Genomic DNA, 21,018 nt, shown 5'->3' with positions numbered 1-21,018 from the left:
AAATGATAAAGTAAAAGAAAATGAATTTTTTTTTTATATAAATAAATATGAACTATTTCTCTAGGACGATAAAAAAAATGGCATATTTCTATGAGGCGGAGGGAGTAATATCAATTGATGTTAGTGCCACCAAAATAAAAACAAATCAGTAATTTAGTAAGTTTTGCGCAAATACCCTAACTTTTATGTACATAAACGAAACAAAAATATAATTATCACATAAATTATAAATAAATAATCAAATATAGAACCGATATAGATTGATATAAGGAAACAACTATATGAAACCATATCAAGTATATTTTGATTTACTCAACCATACTTAAGGACTCGTTTCATAAAAAAGATGGGATATAAGAAGATATGTAAAACAAGATAAGAAATATGGGCTTCATGTCAAGATATGCAAGATATGATTTTTTTTTCGTTGTTGTTTGATTAAAAAAAAATAATCTAAATTTGTATAGTATATTATATAACATGGCTTAACTTGACAAATTGCTGGGTTACATAAACATGGTTAAAGTTATAATTTTGGTAAGATTGAGTAGGACCTTTGTCTTATATTGAGCTTTGAATTAAGCTTAATTATGATATCAAACAATTAGAAATGTCCATATATAATTCTCTATCTTGGTATTACTAATTTATCAAACACGCCCTTATATTATTTCTTTTTCAAAATAGATTCATTCGGCTGTTTGATTCGAAATAAAAATCTTTATAAAAAATTATACTCCATCCATTCACGAAAATAGACATATTTTACCATTTTGGAATATCCACAAAAAATATAGTTTCATTTCAAAAAATAGAAAGTTTTTCTCTTATACTTTACTAATTATTTTTTTCTCCTCTCTTCCATATTTAACTTACCTTTTCTCTATATACTTATCTCTTACTTCCCTATTATTTCTCGTTCTCTCCCACTTTACCAATTTTTTATTAAAACACATGTGGTTTGTGCTTGAACAAAAAAACTCATAATTAGTCCTATATAGAATGTCTATACTCATCAACTCATTCACAAAGCCCCTATATATATATGCAGTCTAATGATACACAAAGCAAAAAAGGGAAAACAAGTAAAATCTAGAACAAGAAAACAACATGAATCATCTAATATATATACCATCAGATCCTCTCACCTTCAGTGAGATGTATCATGTGTTGGTTAAGGCCATCCACAATCCACCAAGGCTTGTGTTCCTCCGCGAATCTACTAGGATCCGGCTGCACGGGAGCCTCTGTCAGAAATTGTTGCCAGAACACATCATTAGCCGGCACAGACTGACTCCCGTGTCGAGCTTCAGCTGATCTAGCATCTGGGGTTTTGGCCGGACTTATGTTGATGTCGACTCCTGATGGTCTCGAGTCAGGATCGATTCGGATGGATGATATTGCAGGGCTTTCGATATAGGCCGAGGATGCAGAGCAAGGCGATCCCGGGATAATGACATTGATGTCAGACTCCATAGGCGAGGAGGACGGGGAATCTGAGGGGATTTGGTCGATCCCGTGAACGAATTTCTCCCAGAAAGTGAGAGACGAGTCGAGCTTCTCGACTTGCTTCAAGTCCAACAGTGGAGGAGATGAAGGGCTTGGATTGTCTTCGATCAACATGGCTTCGTCTTTGAAGTAGTGCAGAGCAAGCATCCGTCTCTTCTTGTTCGGAGATTCAGATTGGTCTATCAAACTCGGGCTCTGCAGGAGATGAGCCAAGTTATCCAACAGCTGCCGCTGCCTTTGATCAATGGTGTGCAATGTCTGCCCCAGTGATCTCAGCTCGTGCTCATAGCCTCGATTCTCCTGTCTATACCTCTCCACCTCTGTCTCGAGGGAGATTCTCTCTTGCTTCAGCTTCTCAATCTCCTTCTCAAACTCTTCTCTCTCGGAGTCAGTTACTGGCGCTGCATTCCCATTGCCCGAGTGGCTGTGGACGGGCTTTCGCCTGTGGATGTTCTTTAATAGATGCCTTTGTCCCCGGATGAACTCCTCGTTTGCGAACTCCCATTGATCCGGATCAACCTTTCGAAAGCCCTAAAATTGAAAGAAATTCAGTCAGCTGTGTAACCCGAAAAAAGAACTTAGCCTAAACTAGTTGAATTCAACAAGTAATCAACATGACCATTCATTGTCAATTTCAAACACGAAACAATGACACGAGATCTGTAATTTGCCTCGTTTGTCTAGCCAGTTCCGAGCATATAAATGGATGCATACAACATACAGCGAGCATGAGAAGTGCGAAAAAACAGACACACAAGTACAAATCAAGTGATTGAGGAATACATTATGCAAAGAGGTCAAAGAGCATGATAGCGTGAACGATGATTGATCTTTCGATGAATCTGATGCAACACGTAATCAGCACGTTGCACGTCCATTCATTGCCAATTTTAAACACCAAATGAATGACATAAAATCTGCAACTCGTATTGCTTTTCTTTTGAGCATATAAATGGATGCATACAACACGCAATGAGAAAGGAAAGTGTGATACAACAGACACACGAGCACAAATCACAAGTGATTTGATACAACCAGTAATCAACATGTCGATTCATTGCCATTTTTAATCACCAAACATGACATGAAATCTGCAATTTGTCTTGCCAGATCAGATCATATAAATGGATTCATACAACATACAACGAGGCAGCGAGCAAAATAAGTGCGAATAACAGACATACGAGCACAAACCACAAGTGATCGAAGCAATACATTATAGTTTGAAAATGATTGATCTTTCATAAGATCTGATACAACAAGTAATCAAAATGTCCATTCATTGCCAATTTTAAGCACCAAACAATAACATGGCATCAGCAATTTGTCAATGTCTAGCAAGAAAAGTGCAAAAATCAGACACACAAACACAAAGCACAAGTGATTGAGCAATACATTACACAAAGAAGATCAACTAAAATGATAGCTTCAAAGATGATTGATCTAAAAAAGGAAATGGGAAGAAGCAAGGAGGCTTACATAAGTATTGAGCTGTCTGACAAAGCTGGAAAAATTGTTGTGCTTGAAATACTTAGGCAACAAATCCCTAGCAAACTCAGGTGGATTCCACACCACAAAACTATGGCTTGTTCTACTCCAAGACACAACTGCATTAGTCAGAGAATCATCCACCATTTCATATGTTTTCAACAGAAATGGTGCTGGTGAACCAGAGCTTCCATTTGTTCCTTCCATTTACACTTCACATCCAATTACAAAACAGAGCCCCAAAACCCTCACTCTTCTAAACACTCCACAACTAAAATCAAGCTGAAATTATAACCAAGAACAATAAAGATAGGATTTTTACTTTTCAAATCACACTTATTTTGCTCCAAATTGCAAAATTAGGGATCACAAAATCACACTTACTTTACTCCAAATTGAAATATCATAAACAAGAACAGAAAAGAAAGGTTTTTTACTTTTCAAATCACACTTATTTTGCTCCAAATTGCAAAATTAGGGAAAACAAAATCAAGAAAAGAGGGGAAATTGGGAGACACGGGATTCTTGGTGGGAAAGAAGGAAAAGCAGAGAGGTGAGAAGGATAAATACACAAGGAAAAACAGAGTGATGCGATGGTCAAAATTTTGAAATTTTGACGATTTGGGCATAATCAATGCAGGGGAAAAAGAAGTGCAGACTTGACTTTCAACACCTACTTGAGAAATATCAATCGTGAGGAGTAATTTTTCTTTTGATTAATTAAACAGAAAAGCAGTTGAAAATTCAAAGATGCTCTGCCTTTGATTTGTTAATAATATTATTATGCGTTGAATTCAACTTTGGTGACGAAGAACAGAGACGCAGTCGTCGTCATTAGTGAATCATCATTTATTGATTAATTGTGACACAAGCTAATTAGATTATTAATGTATTTAATTTGTGTTGAAATCCATTATAGTGTTGGACAAGCAACTTAATTTCTCTTCTTTCTTTAATAGTTCATTTTTTAATGGGTGTTTTTATAGCTTGATTAAATAATTGTTACTCCATCCATCCGTGAAATATTGTCCAGTTTTACCATTTTAGTCCGTCCATGAAAAGTTGTCCTAAACATTTCACGGACTTCAATTTTAATATTTTGTCCGTCCATAAAATATTGTTCAAGTTTAACTTGGCACGAGTTTTGAGAAATATGGTCCAAAATGGACTAGAATGATAGTTTCAAAGATGAAGCAATGGGAAGAAGTATGGATACCATTTTTACGTATAAACTTTAGAATTAAGGTATATTTTTGTCCTAAACATATGACCAAAATACGAATTTGACCTAAAATATTCACTTCTTGAAAAATAAGTGCATAACAATGAAAATGTCGCCTGAGGAGTCCATTTTTTTATGGTTCCGTCAAAAAACTAACGGTCAACGCTAATTGCACGGAAGCATGACCGTTAGTTTTTTTACAAATTCGTCAAAAAAAGGACCACTCCGACAAGTATTTCATTTGTTATGGACGTGTTTTTCTAAAAACTGAATGTTTTGGATCAAATTCGTATTTTGGTCATATGTATTATAAAATGAAAGTGATATGAGCTAGTGAAATACTATCAAATATGGAACAGTAGAAGGTGAGATGAGAGTGACTCTTATTGTGAAAACGACCAGAATGACAATGGGACATTTATTATAAGATGGAGAGAGTAAAAATTTCTAGGTCAATAGTTGTTGTGGAATTACTACTACACATTATTGTGAAATAAAATACTAGTGTCTTAAATCAAATATAGTCTATCAAACGCCTTTGGACCTTAACCTTGCGGCGCGGCCGCGGGATGAGGTAATATGGCACGAAAGGTGGGTTTACTTGTAGTGATTGAACATTCTGAATCCCCATAGCCACGAGCGAAAGAAAACTTGGAGTATAAGTAATGATGTAGGAATAAGAGCCTTCAAATTGTTGAAGAAGATTGGATACCGCAACATTTTCAGTGTTTTTGGAGTAGATATACAAGCGATCTCGATCACGATCCATTGTGAACAACAAATCACCATTGTCCAACAATTTTAGGGGGAAGACAAGTCCAACAAATCTAGGTGCTATACTTGGTAGTAAGTGAAAGGTGTATTCTTGTACCCAGGAATTATCATCACCGTAGTTATTCATCTTCCAAATAACAACATCACAACCACCTTTGCAGTCGCATAAACACAGTTGACCCTCCTAAGCACATAGCCGATATTCATGATATTTTTTGCAACCAGGGACAAGAGGAGGAGGGGAAAAAATAGTAAAGAGCTCGGTTTCAAGATCAAAGCAACAAATCAAGTGTTCCCCTTGAAACAGCCAATGAAGATTTCCGTTTAAAAATGCAGCACTATCACAAAGTGGTGTAGGCCGTATACGTGGTGATGATGGTGCTGAGATGCTTCCCCACGACCCTCCTCCTCCCAGAGTGTATACATGACATGACTCGGAATCTTCTTGGCCACATAAAATCTTATACTGGTGACTTATTCTGCTCACTCTGAATCCAAATAAGCACGGGCGGCTAGTAGTAGACAGTGGAGGAAGCTGGACATATTCACAAGTCATTGGATTGGCTACAAAAAGAATATTGCATAAATCCCTCACAAGAAGCAAACCATCAGCTGAATCAATTACGTCACGAAAGCAAACACTAGTTCCAAATTTCAGACAGATTTTGAAAAGTGGCTCTTTGGCCTCGTCATCGTAGACCGTGTACATGTGTCCGGAAGTGAAACTGAGGCATGACTTCGGAGTATACGAGGTCTTAAACCTGCCCCCCTCTATCAAATCGAGCCATGATTGGCAAACAGACTTGCACGTTATAATGCTTTTACTCGGGAGCCTTCCAAAGATGTCTATTGTCAACTCTTCCGGCAGATTTGTAAACAAATCTCTCTTCGTTACCACCAAATCCATAACTACGGATGAAGAAAAACAAATTCAACTTAGAAATTATGGTACAGAGAAAAATAATTTGAAATTTATTGAAATTAATATAGGCAAATAATATGACAATTCGTATACATACGTTCGTGCATTGTGACCTTAGTAATAATTAGAGCTACAAAGGATGAATTAATTTGCTCGTTTTTGGTGAAATTTGTGTGGCTAAATCTAACCTTTTTTTAGGTCTTAGTAGAAAATTTATATGTATACGCAGTCCGTTTCTCGATTAGAAATTTATCTATTTTTGGTATAAAATTAAACTAAGATATGATATTTTAAATTGGAAACATAACATAATCTGTTACGTAATTAACCCAAGATATCCTTCTATATTTATGGAGATTAAAACTTTGAAATCAAGAATTTATCTACTTAATTGAATTAATTATGGAATAGATATATTTTTCTAATAAAATATTCAAATTTTCTTAATATAATATTTCAGCTGAAATTCTAACGTAATAAATAAATAACAAATATAGGTAAAAATGAAAGGAGCAGAGATAAAATCTACGTCTTGTTCTTTGTATTTTTTTCAAATAAAATTTTCTAAGTATAATCTTTCGGCTGAAATTTTAGCGTAGTCTTTAACCTAAAATAATATAACAAATAATTGATATGGATTGGTAAAACCGTATAAGGAAAGGAGTAGAGATTTACTTAATTTGAAATCATCACCTATCTTATATGGAATGAAAAAAAAATATGCATCGGGAGTTTCAATAACATACCGTAGTATTAAAAGTGGAATAAAACTTATTTTTTAATGCATACTAATTAATTAATATGCTACGAAATTTAAATTATGTCATAATCAATTAATATGCTAAAACGATACTTTATCTTTGATTTTATGAAGAAAAATCTACTCATATAATAAAGTATGGCCATAGTTTAAACTTTATTACTATATATTAATTAATTAATATTATTTTTTAATATTTTTGATGGCGAATAAAAACTAAAAATAAATTATCAGAGGAAAGTTTCCATAATTTGTAAAAAAAAATTAAGCTCATATTACCAACTTGGTATACTTAGACTAGAGAATTTTTTCTGAGTAAAATTTTCTAGAGCTGGACAATCGTTGTTATGAAATAAAAAAAGTTACTACACTACATATTAATTATTATGAAAGAAAATACTGTCTTAAATCAAATCTAGTCTATCAAACGCCTTTGGAGCTTAGCCTTGTGGTGCGGCCGCCGATGATATGTCACACGGCTTCTGGAAGAAGGTGGTCATGGTCGTGGTCGTGGTCGTAGTGACTGAACATTTGGAATCCCCATAGCATTGAGCGAAAGAAAGCTTGGGGTATAAGTAGTGATATCGGAATTAAAACGACTTGAGCATTGAGGGGGATTATGTAGTACAGCGCTTTCAGTGTTTATGGAGTAGATATACAAGAGACTGCGATCCACTGTGAACCACAAATCACCGTTGTCCAACACTTTTAGCGGGAAAATAAGTCCACCGAATATAGGTGGTATTCGTTGTTTTAGGTCGAAGGTATATGCTCTTTCCCAAGAATTATCATCTCCATAGCTGTTCATTCGCCAAATATCAATATTGCCACTTCCTTTACATTCACATAGACACAGCTGACCCTCCAAAGTACATAGCCGATACTCGTGATGCATTTCGAGATTAGAGGCAAGAGGAGGAGGGAAAAAAACAGTAAAGAGCTCTGTTTCAAGATCAAAGCAGCAGATACTCCAGTATTCTGCCTTAGAGGTCCACTGAAGATTTCCGTTAAAAAATGCAGCAACATCACAAAGCGTTATAGGACGTATACGTCCGGCTGGTGATGATGGTGCTGATGTGCTTCTCCACGACCCACCACCTCCTCCTCCTAGAGTGTACACATGACACGACCCAGAATCTTCTAGGCCACATAAAATCTTATATTGCCGGCTTATTTTGCTCACTCCAAACCCAAATATGCACGGGCGGCAAGTAGTGGACGGTGGAGGAAGCCGGACATAGTCACGAGTCATTGGATTGACTACGAAAAGATTTTTGTCTGAATCCCTCACAAAAAGCAAACCATCAGTTGAATCAATTAAAACACGACACCGTGAATTATATCCACAATCAACGTGTGGAGGATTCAGCGAGATATGGAAAAGTGGCTCGCTGGCATCGTCTTCGTAGACCGTGTACATGTGTTCGGAAGTGAAACCGAGGCATGGCTTCGGAGTATACGAGGTCACAAACTTGCCCCCTTCTATCAGATCGAGCCATGATTTACAAACGAGCTTGCACTTTATAATGATTTCACTCGGGAGCCTTCCCAAGATATCTATCGCCAACTCTTCCGGCAGATTTGTAAACAAATCTCTCCTCATTATCACCAATTCTACACCTGCGGATGAAGAAAAACAAACATCATAGTAGAAATCATGGCACAGAGAAAAATAAATTGAAATTAATGGAAATTAATAAGGCAAATAATGTGACAATTCGTGTATTCTAACCTTGATGAATTAATGTGCCTGTTTGGGAGAAATTTGTGTGGCTAAACCGAGCCTTTTGTAGGCATTATATACTACTTATAATTTTTGTATTTTTGGTGTGAAGTTAAATTAAGGTATGATAGTTTAAATTGGAAACATATATACAATCTGTTACGTAAATAACTCAACTAATCCTCCTATGTTTATGGAAATCAATTATTTAAAAAAAAAATTAAAATCAAGAATTTATGTTACTTAGTTGAATTAATTATGGAATAGATATTCTTTTCCAAATTAAATATTATATTATTGTTAGTACCAATCTTCCAGCCTGTAATCTTTAACCTAAAATAATAAATATATTGATTGGTACGTAAAAGGAAAGAAATATTACTTAACGTGAATTATTGTTTCCCGTTCAAATATAGACTATGGTATAGAGATATTAATTGAAGAAATTATCTGAAATATGGAGTATAAATTAACAAAGTAAAAAAAAGATGTAATCAATTACATAATTAATTCAACCAATCCTCCAAAAAAATTTAGGTACTTATTATTTAAATGTTTTTAATATTTATAATCAAAATTATTTTCGTTGAGTTAATTATGGAATAGAGTAATTTAATTTTCATTCAAATTAAAAAATAAACTATTTTTTTTAAATTCTCCCAGCTAATAATATATACTAATAGATTGGTTAGCAAGTTTCCCAATCTGAATAGGATTAATGAATTTTATTAGAGCATCCACAATGGTTAAGATTTCGTCCGGACAAGGCCTCCTCCGCGCGCTCATCCAGCCATTGCAAGCTGACAGAGGATCGTCTCGCTCGATAGTTTTATCGTGGATGAAGGGGGCGCTCGACCGTCGTCCGTCTCCTCGTCCTCCCACTGCACAAGTACGGACGACAGACAATAATTTTTTTTTAATTATAAAAAATCATTTTTAATAATAAAAATCGAGTATGGATATCTGGTTATTTTTGTACTTTTCGTTGTAACTGAATTGTATACTTTTTTATTTTTATTCAATGAAATCCTTATTTGTCATTTTTTATGTTTAAAAGTATTTTCATGTCATATAGGACTACTTTTAAAATTTGATTGTTTTAAGTATAATGAAAAAAACTCAACCTCCTCTAAACCGTACGTGTAACACACTTTTAAATTTTATTCTTATTTAATTTTTTACAATTTCTCATGCGAGTCTCAAATAGCAACATTGATTACGTTTTTTTTACAATTTCTTGTGCATCAACGTGCAACCTACAATTTTATAAGGTGTTTATTATAAGATTTTGGTCCAATATTACTGATTCCATAAAAATGTACTACTAAATTTGAAGTTTTGCATTCTGAAACATATATAAGAATTTTGGAAATTGATCATTCCATTTGAAAAGTTATAACTGCTAAGTCTCATCGCTATTTCATTTTTTTTCGTCAATTATGTCATCTTTTAACCATGTTCAAAACAATGCACTTCATTAAAAATACATAATAGTAGTAAATTTTTTTTTTTATTTCTTAAGGTCAAAATTGGTTTTCAACATATGGCTCAAACACGAAGTTAGTGTTGGAAAAATATAGGATATATGTTGGAGGAGTAATTTAGTTTGGAGGAAATATTTGAGAGGAGAATGGGTGGAATATGTGGGAAATGATTTAGGAGATGTTTTGATGTGGGGAAGAAAGGAACACTCAATTTCTCAAACTTTCTCAACTCACTAACTTCTCAACTTCTTCAACTTGTTCAAAATGTTACAACTCTCCCCTATTTATAGGGCTTCACTTCATATTCTAGAATTCTCTACTAGAATCTATAATATTTTATATCTACATTTTTTCTCCATAAAAATCTAGATATTTTCCTAACATTCTAGGAAATTCTACTAAAATATCTAAATATTTTAATACATCCTAATTCTAGAGAATTCTACAAAATATCTATAATCTAGAAAATTCTCTTAAAATATCTATCTAGATATTTTAATACATACTAATATCTAGATAATTCTACTACAAAATCAAGTTTAATTATTTATTCCAACAGTTAGTCCAAAATATTTACTTTTTGAAAATCGACTCCTAAACAAATGAAATCATCGTTGGAGTGATCTTTTTCTTACGGTTCCGCTAAAAATTGATGGTCAACACCCGATCAGTGATATTTTGACTCAAGTAGTGTACTAATACATACTCCCTCCATTTCCTTTTGACAATTTTTCCAATTTGGGAAGTTCCCTCATAGTTGAGTCATTTTTATAAATGACCTAATACTTTTTTCCTTTCTCTTACTTTTTATCTATATATTTAACACACTAAACATTCTTTTCTTAAACTCCGTGCCAAAAAATTTCACTTTAACTATGAGAGAACGGAGGGAGTAATTAATTAAAATAAAATTAAATTAAAAAAAATCAAAAATAGACTATCTTTTTCTTCTCTCTCACCTCTCTCGGTTATTTATTTTTGGAATCATTTTTTAACAATTTTTGGGCTAAATTCATATTTTAGTCATATATTTATGATCAATTTTGAGCTCTACTCACTATAAAAAAAACGTTTGTTTGCAAGCACTTATTTACAGGCATAACATGTGCTCACAAATTCTGGCTGAAATGCGAGTAAAAAGCTTGTGCTCAGAAACAACAATTTAGTTTTTACACCAATAGTTTTCTAGCATCGTTTTATCATCACCAAAAGATATCAATGTCCCTCTCAATGGTACAACTCAGGAAAATTTAAACTCTTTGATGAAATTATCCAACTTCATAATTTGACCAAACTTGATAATCTAAACGAGTATATGAAATAAATATTACATATATGAATTAAAAACTGACGTAAATCAAACATAGTCCATCAAAAGCCTTTGGACCTTAGCATTGTGGCGGCCGGCTGGCGGTTATATGGCGCTCGGAGTTGGCTGGTCCGTATAAGAGATGCGGGGCTGCTGGGAGAAAGGCGAGGGTAGATGTAGCGACTGAACATTCTGAATCCCCATAACTTTAAGCGAAAGAAAGCTCGGGGTATAAACAGTGATGTCGGAATAATAGTAGTTAGCGTGTTGCAAAAAATTAGACAACACGGCATTTTCAGAGTTTTTGGAGTAGATATACAGGCGATCACGATCCACTGTGAACAACAAATCTCCATTATCCAACGATTTCACGGGGAAGACAAGTCCAGCGAATCTAGGATCTACAGGTGGTAGTAAGCTAAAGGTATATTCTTTTACCCATGATTTATCATCGCCATAGTTGTTCATCTGCCAAATAATAACGTCGCAACCACTTTTACAATCACTAAAACACAGCCGGCCCTCCAAAGTAAATAGCCGATATTGGTGACAATGATACCCATAACAATAGGTAATAGAGTCAGGAGTGGGAGGGGAGAAAACAGTTAAGAGCTCAGTTTCAAGATCAAAGCAACAAATCCAGTGTTTCTCCTCAAAAACCCAAAACCAGTGAAGATTTCCGTTAAAAAATGCAGCACTATCACAAAGGTGGCTAGCGCGTGTACATGGCTTTGGTGATGGTATTGACGATGGTAATGATGGTGATGAGATGCTTCTCCACGACCCTCCTCCTCCTCCTAGAGTGTATACATGACACGACCCAGATTCGTCTTGGCCACATAAAATCTTATACTGGTGACTTATTTTGCTTACTCCAAATCCAAATATGTACGGACGCCTAGTAATAGGCCGAGGAGGAAGCCTGACATATTCACCCGTCATTGGATTGACTACAAAAAGAGTGTTGCGCGCATCCCTCACAAAAACCAAACCATCAGCTGAATCAATTACGACACGATAGCGAACACTAGTTTGACGATCAACAAGGTGTGGAGGATTCAGATAGATTTGGAAAAGTGGCTCGCGGGACCCCTCGTCGTCGTAGACCGAGTACATGTGTCCGGAAGAGAAACCTAGGCATGGCTTCGGAGTATACGAGGTCTTAAACTTGCCCCCTCCTATCAGATCGAGCCATGATTTACAAACGTACTTGTACCTGAAAATGCTTTTAATCGGGAGCCTTCCCAAGATATCTATCGTCAGCTCTTCCGGTAGATCTGCAAACAAATCTCTCTTCGTTATTGCCGAATCCATACCTATGGATGAAGAAAATTAGAGATGCTTAAGATGAATTAATGTGCCTGATTTTAGTGAATTTTGTGTGGCTAAACATTTGTAGGCATTATATATACGCGGTTGATTAGGAATTAATTTATTTTTGGTATAAAATTAAATTCATAGAATATGATATGTTAAAATCGGAAATTCATTTAATTTAGGTACATAATTACCTCAAACAATCGAAACAACAGTTACGGAAATTCATTTAATTTAGGTAAGTATATTGTTTTTAAAATTTTGAAATCAAGAATTTAATTTACTTTATTGAATTAATTATGGATTATACTTTTTTAATTGAAAAATATTCAAATTTTCTTATTATAATCTTTCATCTGATATTTTACAGTATCTTTAATTTCAAATAATAAATAAATAATAAGAGACATTATGTAAAGAAAACATCTCTATATAAACGAAATTTATAGAAATCAACAAAGTTAAAAAGTACTAGCATATTAAAAGGCTATATTGCAAGGAAATCTGAACGAGTACGTAAACCCCAAAATTAATATAACTGAACACTGTCAATCCTCAAGGATTTGAGGGAAATCAAGCTTGGGGTAAAAATAACGATGTTGGAATCTTTATTTCTTCGAAGAAAATCATACGTCAGAGTAGCTCTAGTGTTTTCGTAGAAGATAAATAGCCGATAATTCAATACGAACAACAAGTCACCATTTGCCAAAACTTTGAGGGGGAAAAGAATTCCGTTCTCATCTAGTAGTCGGAAGCTAAATTGCTTTATCCAAGATTTTTCATCTCCATAGCTGTTCATCCTCCAAATAACAACAAGATAATCATCTACATCATTATGTAAACATAGCCGACCATCCAAAATACATAGTCTAGAATATTCACCAGGAGGAAGAGAAAAACTGGTAAATAGCTCAGTTTCAAGATCAAAGCAACAAACTAGGGGTTTCTCTTCAAAATGATCATATGCCAACCAGTGAAGATTTCCGTTAAAAAATAAGGCGCAATCAACATGCCTTAATATAGGGGTACCTAGTGATGCTTTTGAGATACTTCTCCACAACCCCTCTCCACTTCCTCCTTTTAGAGTATATACATGACATGACCTTGATTCATCGAAGCATAAAATCTTATACTGTCCAATTAATTTGCTCACTCCAAATTCGTATACGCACCCAAATCCATATATGAACCTCCGTGTAGGCACAGGAGGAAGCTCGATATATTCACGAGTGATTGGATTGCATACGAAAAGAATTTCGCGATTATAAACTCTGTATACATCCCGCATCAAAAGCAAACCGTTAGTTGACCCAATCACGAGACGCTTCAAAGGATCCGGTGAATAATGATCGCAAGGAGGAGGCAAGCCGAACAGGAAAAGCGGCTGCCAAGTCTCGTCGCACATCGCGTAGCAGTCGCTGTCTTTATCGGGGAAAATGAGGCATGGTTTCGGGTTATATGAAGCCGCGAACTCAACCCCCTTTATCAAATCGCGCCATGATTTATGAACGCACATGCAAATCATAATGCTTCTAATCGGGAGTTTTCTCAAGATCTCATCTGTTATCTCTCGTGGTAGATTTGTTAACAAATCTTCCTTGTTTGTTACCCTAAATTGGGGCTGAACACTATCACCATCTTCTTCAGACTCTGAGCTCTCTCCAACACAAAGTTTGGTTCCACTATTTCTTGTCATGTTAGAGGCAACTGTTGGAATAATTGAATGAACAATTACTTAAAGCACTCTATGATAATTAACCAAGAACAACGGAGAAAGAGCAATGTACCTTGATCCATCTAGAATTGAACGGCGGAATTGCTTTATTCTTCACAGTAATCTATAGAGAGAGTACATAGATATCGTTGCTTTGTTCTTCACAATAGTCTGTGGAGAGTATAGAGATATTCTATAACCCTAGCTTATACTTATATGAAATATAACACCCTTTATTTTCAATTTGGTCCCTCAACAAATTGAAAATCACATATGTTATCTACATTTATTTCCATAATACACTTTTTAAAATTTAATCTTTGTTAGATTACTTTAATTGTGCAACCGAAAGATACCCAAATTTCTAATAGCAACTTCGAAAATTAAACCACCAAAATTACAGCCGTTTATGGAAGATATGGTCCAGATTAGTAATGAATTTTATTTTATAAAATATTTCATTTGCTTCTCAAACGCTTTTAACGTCTAATGCATGGTGCAAATTATTGAGTTATACTCTCTCCGTCAGTGAAATGTTGTCCACTTTTGCTATTTCGGTCCGTCCACGAAATATTGTCCACTTTGCTTTTTTCCATTTTTGATAAATGGATCTCACATTCCACCTACTCATTAATTCACATTCTATTATAATACTAATATATAAATGTGGGACTCATGTTCCACTAACTTTTTTCACTAACTATTTTTTAGTACATTTCTTAAAACCTGCGACGAATCAAATATGGACAATGTTCTGCGGACGGAGGAGTAATAGTCTATGAATATGTTTTGAATGAGAAAAATTAATGATTGAAATTTGCCTATCCTGATGGTTTTAATTCTAGAATAAATAAAATAATCAGTTTTTCACTACGAACAATTAGCCACCATTCATCAAAACTATGAGAGGGAAAACAAGGCCATAGATATCTCGCCGTCTAATTAGGGCAAGGGAAAAACTAAATATGCTTAATCAATATGAACTTATATAATTAAAATTCTATTACTATTTATTATTTGATTTAAAAAAAATCACAATCTTATTTTTATGTAATTAAAATGGAGTAATGTTAGGAGCGAATGAGCGATGTACTTTCTCTGGTGAATTAATTAATTTGTGATTTAATATGTTGCATTTAGTATGTAGTTTGTCTTGATATTTTAATTTAACAATTCAAATCAATAAATTTTAGTTCAATTAAATAATCATTTGTGATTGTCTCCCTTTTAAATCAACCCATAATTGACGTTGTATTTCTTTCAGTATTGGTAATATTAGGAACAATTAATAAATATTGTTCTAAATTACACATTATTTATTTGTATACATGGTTGTTTCATAAGTATTATTGAAGGCTATGAGTTTTTTTTTTCTTGCTCAATAATACTTATATTATCAAAGTTGATATAATAATGTGCTATAAATCTGAACTTTTTGCATTAGAATTTTAGGAATTAGTTCCGTTTAAATATGATAATTTTAGTTAGCATAGTAATTGATTGATTAAGTGTTGAGTATGAGTTTTTTGCTCAATGATATCAAATTAAAAAATAGGGTACATGTGGTAAACAGTTAAATAATAATTGCGCAATATATAAACAACATAATAATTAATCATTCTATATAATTATCTAATAAAATAAAAGTTAAAAATATATAAGATCTACCACTTCCGTCAAGCGAAAAATAGATTCTATAGTAGGCAACACGAGTTAAAGTATTGTTAAAAGAAAATAAGACCCACTTTATTAGAGAAGATAATTTACCATAAATGGACAAAACTAATTTTGATGGAAGGACCATAATAGAAAAACATAACTACCCAAATTTAATGACAATCCCCATGGTTTTGAGCTTTAGTAGTGCATATATGTTAGTGACTGAACATTGTGAATCCCCATAGCTTTAAGCGAAAGAAAATTTGGGGTATATATAGCAATGTTGGCATAATCATAGATCGAACGTTGAACATGACTATGTGTCACGACATCTTTAGTGTTTTTGGAGAAGTTGAATAGACGATTATAAACTTTCATTGCGAACAACAAGTCACCATTATCCAACACTTTGAGGGGGAAAACATGTCCTTTGATATCTTGTGGTAGGTGGATGGTATATTCTTTTACCCAATCATTCTTATCCCTAGAATTGTTCGTCCACAGGATAACGACACCATAACCGTTTAAATGATCGCATAAACACAGCCGACCCTCCAATATACACAACCAATATTCGTCAAGTATGTCATTATCACTAACTCGAGGAGGAAGGGAAAAACTGGTAAAGAGCTCGGTTTCAAGATCAAAGCAACAAACCAAGTGATTCTCCTCGGAATCAGACGCCAACCAGTGAAGATTTCCATTAACAAATGCAGCAATTGCACCAGGTACTGTAGATCCGCCCGGTGCTAGGGTTGAGATGCTTCTCCACGACCCTTCTCCTTCTAGAGTGTATACATGACATGACCCAGATTCTTCACCACATAAAATCTTATATTGCCCACTTATTTTGCTAACTCCGAATCCAAACATGCACCTACGGCTATGCGTAGGCAGTGGAGGAAGCACGACATATTCACAAGTCAATGGATTGCATACGAAAAGAATATTAGATCTTCCATCCCTCACCAAAAGCAAACCATCAGTTGAATCAACTACAACACGATAGCGAACATCACTCTGATGTTTAATGTGTGGAGGAGACATCCAGAATCGGAAAAGTGGCTCGCACACCTTGTCATCCCAGACGATGTAAATGTCTTCATAAGAGAAAGCTAGACATCGTCTCGAAGTATATGAGGCCTTAAACTCATCCTCGTCTATCAGATTGCTTCATGATTTGCAAACATCCATGCAGTTTAAAATACTACTAATTGAGACTCTTCTCATGATATCTCTAGTCAACTCCACCGGTAGATTTGTAAACAAATCTTCCTTCATTACTTCCAAATCAATACCTGCGGATGATAAAAACAAATATCAGAGTAAAACAACTAATCCTAATCGAATTGGGAAATTTTTTAACATGTTTTATAAATTTCTTACCTTGCTCCATTTCTTTTTCGGTATAAATTTTCTTTTCTCTCTTCTTTACTCTTTTCCTCCTCCGTAATTTATTCTTTTTCATATTTTATTTTCTCTTCACTTATTTAAATATCAATTTCTCAGATTATATGTTCCAAAGAAATCAAGTACGTAGTAGTTTGGGAAGGAGGAGGTACTCAAATTTGTGTAATATTGAAACTATTTTTAAAAATCTATTTATAACCGATTACTCATATTCTAATTGTGAAACATTGTAAATCGTGTTAAGAAAATTTCTATTCCATATGATCGTATTTAGAGTTCTTATAATTTTTCATAATACATCAATATTGGATAATGATTGATACGCATTCTTGTAATATTTTCATAAATCCGTTAATATTGGATGATAATTGTTAAAATCACGCACCAGGTTCACTAATTATTGCAATGAGATTTAATGATACAAAATCACATGCACCCCCTACTTCTTTCCAATTTTCATGAGACTCTATCAACATAAAATATAATTATATGAAAAAAAAAATAAGAGTAACATGGCATTGAAACATTATGCCAAAAAAATTTATTAATAATGGAATAGATTGGATTAATTTTTTCAAATTAAAAAAAATCTAATATATATTACTATAATCTCTCCGCTAAAATCATCTTTCTATATATCACATAAACTTTTGTAAGCTGAGTTCTTATAATATTTTCATAATATCAATATGATAATATTTTCATAATTGATATAGATTGGTATGAAAAGAACGTAAAGAAAGCTTTTCATCAAAAACGAAAAACGTAAGAAAGCTTTTCCCACCACTTTCCAGATTCGATTGGCCTACTACTCAAAATCATTGTGGAAATAGTGTCGTAATTGATTCGGCTAATGTTTTGCTTTTGGTGCGAAATGGATGAGACGATATTCTTATTAAATACTCCTTTGTCCCGTAATAAGAGTTCTATTTTGCGAACTCCTCTGTCCCATAATAAGAGTTTTATTTTGTGATTTCTGTATGTTCCACAATAAGAGTCTTATTTCACTTTACTCTTGCCGTGTATGTAATTTTAGAGAACACAAATTGAAATTGATTGAACTTTTATACATTGGATCACTGATCATAGTAGTACCTAATTTACACATCCTCCGACTATGGGCCAGATATGTTTATGAGATATTTCACATAGTTATAATTTTGTTAATGTGACTTGTTGTCTTTGGGCCCTTTGTTGGTAGTGACTAATAATAATGGACTATTTATATACTCAAGAAGGAAAGTGATCAAACAAAAATTGAACTCAATACAAAATCCAGACCAAAATCCTGACCATCATATTTGACAATCTAGTGGTCAATAAGTAAAAAAAACATGGAGGGTTATTATAAAGTTCAGGTCATATTATAACATTCGGATTTGAGGTCATGTTAAAATCGTTTTATGTCATTCTACTATAATGACCTAAAAATAAGCTAACAATGACCTACAAATGCCCTTCGTATGTTTGGCTCTGTATTTTTGTATTAAGAATGAGTTTGCATAGATCAACATATCATATTCTTAAAAGATCTACCCATTTTGATAATTATTATAACATCACCATTTATGGTACAAGCTTTCTTTCGCTAAAAACCATGAGAATTACCAATTTATGATACTAACATATATAAATGACAAAATAATTAATCGTTCTATAAATATGGATTCAATAAAATAAAAACCATAGATGAAGAAAAAAAATTGACGAAAATCTATAAAGGTACAGGAACCCAAATTAATGACAATTAATCCACATGGATTTTAGCTTCCCTAGTACAAATTTAGTGACCAAAAATTGTGAATCTTAAAGAGTGCAAATTTAGTGATTAAACATTGTGAATCCCAATAGCTATCAGTACAAATGTAGTGACTGAACGTTGTGAATTCCCATAGCTTTGAGTGAAAGACAGCTTGGAGTATAAGTAGCGATGTTGTAATAAAGAGAGGTAGATAGATCAAGATGACTAAGTGTTATGACATCTTTAGTCTTTTTGGAGTAGATATATAGGCGGCAACGTAAATTCATTGCGAACAACAAGTTGCCATTGTCCAACACTTTGAGGGGAGAAATTACGGGTAGACCGGTACCCTGTGGTAGGTGGAAGGTATATTCTTTTATCCAAGAGTTCACATCTCCATACTTATTCATGAACCAAATTACAACATTATAACCACTTGAACAATCGCATAAACATAGTCGGCCCTCTAAAATATATAGCTGATATTTGCCATGTATGTTGCTATCACTGACATGAGGAGGAAGGGCAAAACTGTTGAAAAGCTCTGTTTCAAGATCAAAGCAACAAACCATGTATCTGTCCTCAAAATCAAAATGAGATACCAACCAGTGAAGATTTCCGTTGCAAAATATAGCATTGTTGTGAAGCAGGGGGCTTCCTGGTGGAGATGCGAAGATGCTTCTCCACGACCCTCCTCCTCCTAGTGTGTACACAAGATATGACCCAGAAAATACTGGTCCACTTAAAACCTTATATTGCCCACTTATTTTGCTTAATCCAAATCCATATATCCATATATTGTCATACAAACAAGGAAGCACGACATATTCCTCGGTCATTGGATTGCATACAAAAAGAATTTTACTTGATCCACCCCTCGCCAAAAGCAAACCTTCAGTTGAATCAATTACAACACTATAGGGAACAGTATTTCCATAATGAAGGGGACCAGGATCCATCCAGAAGTGGAAAAGTGGCTTGCATGCCTTGCCATCGTAGATTGTGAACATGTCTTCGTAAGAGAAAGCGAGAAATGATTTTGAAGTATACAAGGACTCAAACTCAGACACGTCTATCATATCGTTCCATGATTTACAAACACACTTGCACCTGATAAGGCTTTTAAACGTGACTCTTCCCAAGATCTCTCTCGTCATTTGTTCCGGCAGATTTGTCAACAAATCTTCCTTCATCATAACCAAATCAACCTCTCACCCTTCAAAAATCAATAATTTAGTAAACTATTGTACAAATACTGGAACCATTCCCCCTCAAAAATCACCCTTCTTTTCTAGTTATGTTAGCAATTCATTTTGTAGTTAGAGTTCTTATAATTATCCTAATATAATCAGAGATTGTAAATCATGTTAATTATAGTTAACTAAATTTCTATTCGATATGATTCTATTTGCAGTTCTTATAATATTCTCGTAATCCATTAATATTGGATGATAATTGATACACAACTTATGTACATTTTGATAATCCATTAGTATTGCATGATAATTCATACAGAGTCATATATAATTTCATAATCCATTAATATTTGATGATAATTGAGAAAAAATCGCGCAACGGGTTCACTAATTATATCAATGAATCTCGAATTCTATAGCTGCAAAATCTATTTCTCTGACATTTCCTTCTTCCTTCTCCCTTGTTTATTGTTACAAATATTAAGAACAAAATTGTCATATAAATCGTAACTTTTAGGCTACTTCTGATCAATTTTACAACTTTTTTACCTTTCGTAAGTGTTTCATATGATTTGTTGTGAAATTTGTTGTGACTTTTGTAGCTTTTGTCATTATATCTTCACTGCGTACATAATAATCACCTAAAAGATTGGCCACTATAACAATGTCAATTTGTCTAGAAATAAACCAAAAATTATGATTTAAAACACAAATTTCATTGAATTTTTATGTTACAATTGCTAAAGACAGTAAAGTTATGGTTTACTTCGGTACTTTTTGAAAATTATGG

General features: G+C 33.9%; 7 protein-coding genes across 7 annotated transcripts; all 7 read right to left on the bottom strand.

Moving 5' to 3' along the window:
• Window positions 1–1,020: 1,020 nt before the first annotated feature.
• LOC125195507 (heat stress transcription factor A-4a-like) lies at window positions 1,021–3,671 on the bottom strand. Its single transcript, XM_089070036.1, has 2 exons — window positions 2,989–3,671; window positions 1,021–2,040 (listed from the first exon to the last, which is right to left on the bottom strand). The coding sequence occupies exons 1-2, from the start codon at window positions 3,202–3,204 to the stop codon at window positions 1,135–1,137; spliced, it is 1,122 nt and encodes a 373-aa protein (XP_088926162.1). The 5' UTR covers window positions 3,205–3,671; the 3' UTR covers window positions 1,021–1,134.
• A 1,506-nt stretch (window positions 3,672–5,177) lies between these two features.
• Window positions 5,178–5,900, bottom strand: LOC125195506 (F-box protein At3g07870-like). The gene has a single exon (XM_048093649.2). The coding sequence runs from the start codon at window positions 5,898–5,900 to the stop codon at window positions 5,178–5,180; it is 723 nt and encodes a 240-aa protein (XP_047949606.2).
• A 1,271-nt stretch (window positions 5,901–7,171) lies between these two features.
• Window positions 7,172–8,278, bottom strand: LOC125195505 (F-box protein At3g07870-like). The gene has a single exon (XM_048093648.2). The coding sequence runs from the start codon at window positions 8,276–8,278 to the stop codon at window positions 7,172–7,174; it is 1,107 nt and encodes a 368-aa protein (XP_047949605.2).
• A 3,018-nt stretch (window positions 8,279–11,296) lies between these two features.
• On the bottom strand, window positions 11,297–12,505 carry LOC148929637 (putative F-box protein At5g15660). The gene has a single exon (XM_089056966.1). It carries the CDS (start codon window positions 12,503–12,505, stop codon window positions 11,297–11,299), a length of 1,209 nt encoding a protein of 402 aa, XP_088913092.1.
• A 532-nt stretch (window positions 12,506–13,037) lies between these two features.
• Window positions 13,038–14,204, bottom strand: LOC148929636 (F-box protein At1g11270-like). Its single transcript, XM_089056965.1, has one exon. The coding sequence runs from the start codon at window positions 14,202–14,204 to the stop codon at window positions 13,038–13,040; it is 1,167 nt and encodes a 388-aa protein (XP_088913091.1).
• A 1,875-nt stretch (window positions 14,205–16,079) lies between these two features.
• Window positions 16,080–17,277, bottom strand: LOC125195504 (F-box protein At5g18160-like). The gene is made up of 3 exons (XM_089056964.1): window positions 17,268–17,277; window positions 17,090–17,179; window positions 16,080–16,981 (listed from the first exon to the last, which is right to left on the bottom strand). Exons 1-3 carry the CDS (start codon window positions 17,275–17,277, stop codon window positions 16,080–16,082), a joined length of 1,002 nt encoding a protein of 333 aa, XP_088913090.1.
• A 1,868-nt stretch (window positions 17,278–19,145) lies between these two features.
• LOC125195503 (F-box protein At2g23160-like) lies at window positions 19,146–20,189 on the bottom strand. Its single transcript, XM_048093646.2, has one exon. The coding sequence runs from the start codon at window positions 20,187–20,189 to the stop codon at window positions 19,146–19,148; it is 1,044 nt and encodes a 347-aa protein (XP_047949603.2).
• Between the last annotated feature and the right edge of the window lie 829 nt (window positions 20,190–21,018).

Source organism: Salvia hispanica, chromosome 4 (genome assembly GCF_029641045.1).
Source record: "Salvia hispanica isolate PSC_SH4W2 chromosome 4, Shi_PSC_v1, whole genome shotgun sequence".
Classification (NCBI taxonomy): Eukaryota; Viridiplantae; Streptophyta; class Magnoliopsida; order Lamiales; family Lamiaceae; genus Salvia; species Salvia hispanica.
The sequence above is the reverse complement of the archived record's forward strand: the minus strand, read 5'-3'. Positions and strand labels throughout refer to the sequence as shown.

Bases quoted from the DNA above. Each gene is read 5' to 3' on its own strand.
- LOC148929636 (XM_089056965.1), bottom strand. From the start codon at position 14,204: ATGACAAGAAATAGTGGAACCAAACTTTGTGTTGGAGAGAGCTCAGAG.
- LOC148929637 (XM_089056966.1), bottom strand. From the start codon at position 12,505: ATGGATTCGGCAATAACGAAGAGAGATTTGTTTGCAGATCTACCGGAA.
- LOC125195503 (XM_048093646.2), bottom strand. From the start codon at position 20,189: ATGACGAGAGAGATCTTGGGAAGAGTCACGTTTAAAAGCCTTATCAGG.
- LOC125195506 (XM_048093649.2), bottom strand. From the start codon at position 5,900: ATGGATTTGGTGGTAACGAAGAGAGATTTGTTTACAAATCTGCCGGAA.
- LOC125195507 (XM_089070036.1), bottom strand. From the start codon at position 3,204: ATGGAAGGAACAAATGGAAGCTCTGGTTCACCAGCACCATTTCTGTTG. The intron at 2,041-2,988 runs GTAAGCCTCCTT...TTTCAATTTTAG, and splicing joins TCAGACAGCTCAATACTTAT to GGCTTTCGAAAGGTTGATCC.
- LOC125195504 (XM_089056964.1), bottom strand. The intron at 16,982-17,089 runs GTATTTTAAACT...TCTCTTATGAAG, and splicing joins GAGAAGAGTCTCAATTAGTA to ACATTTACATCGTCTGGGAT.
- LOC125195505 (XM_048093648.2), bottom strand. From the start codon at position 8,278: ATGAGGAGAGATTTGTTTACAAATCTGCCGGAAGAGTTGGCGATAGAT.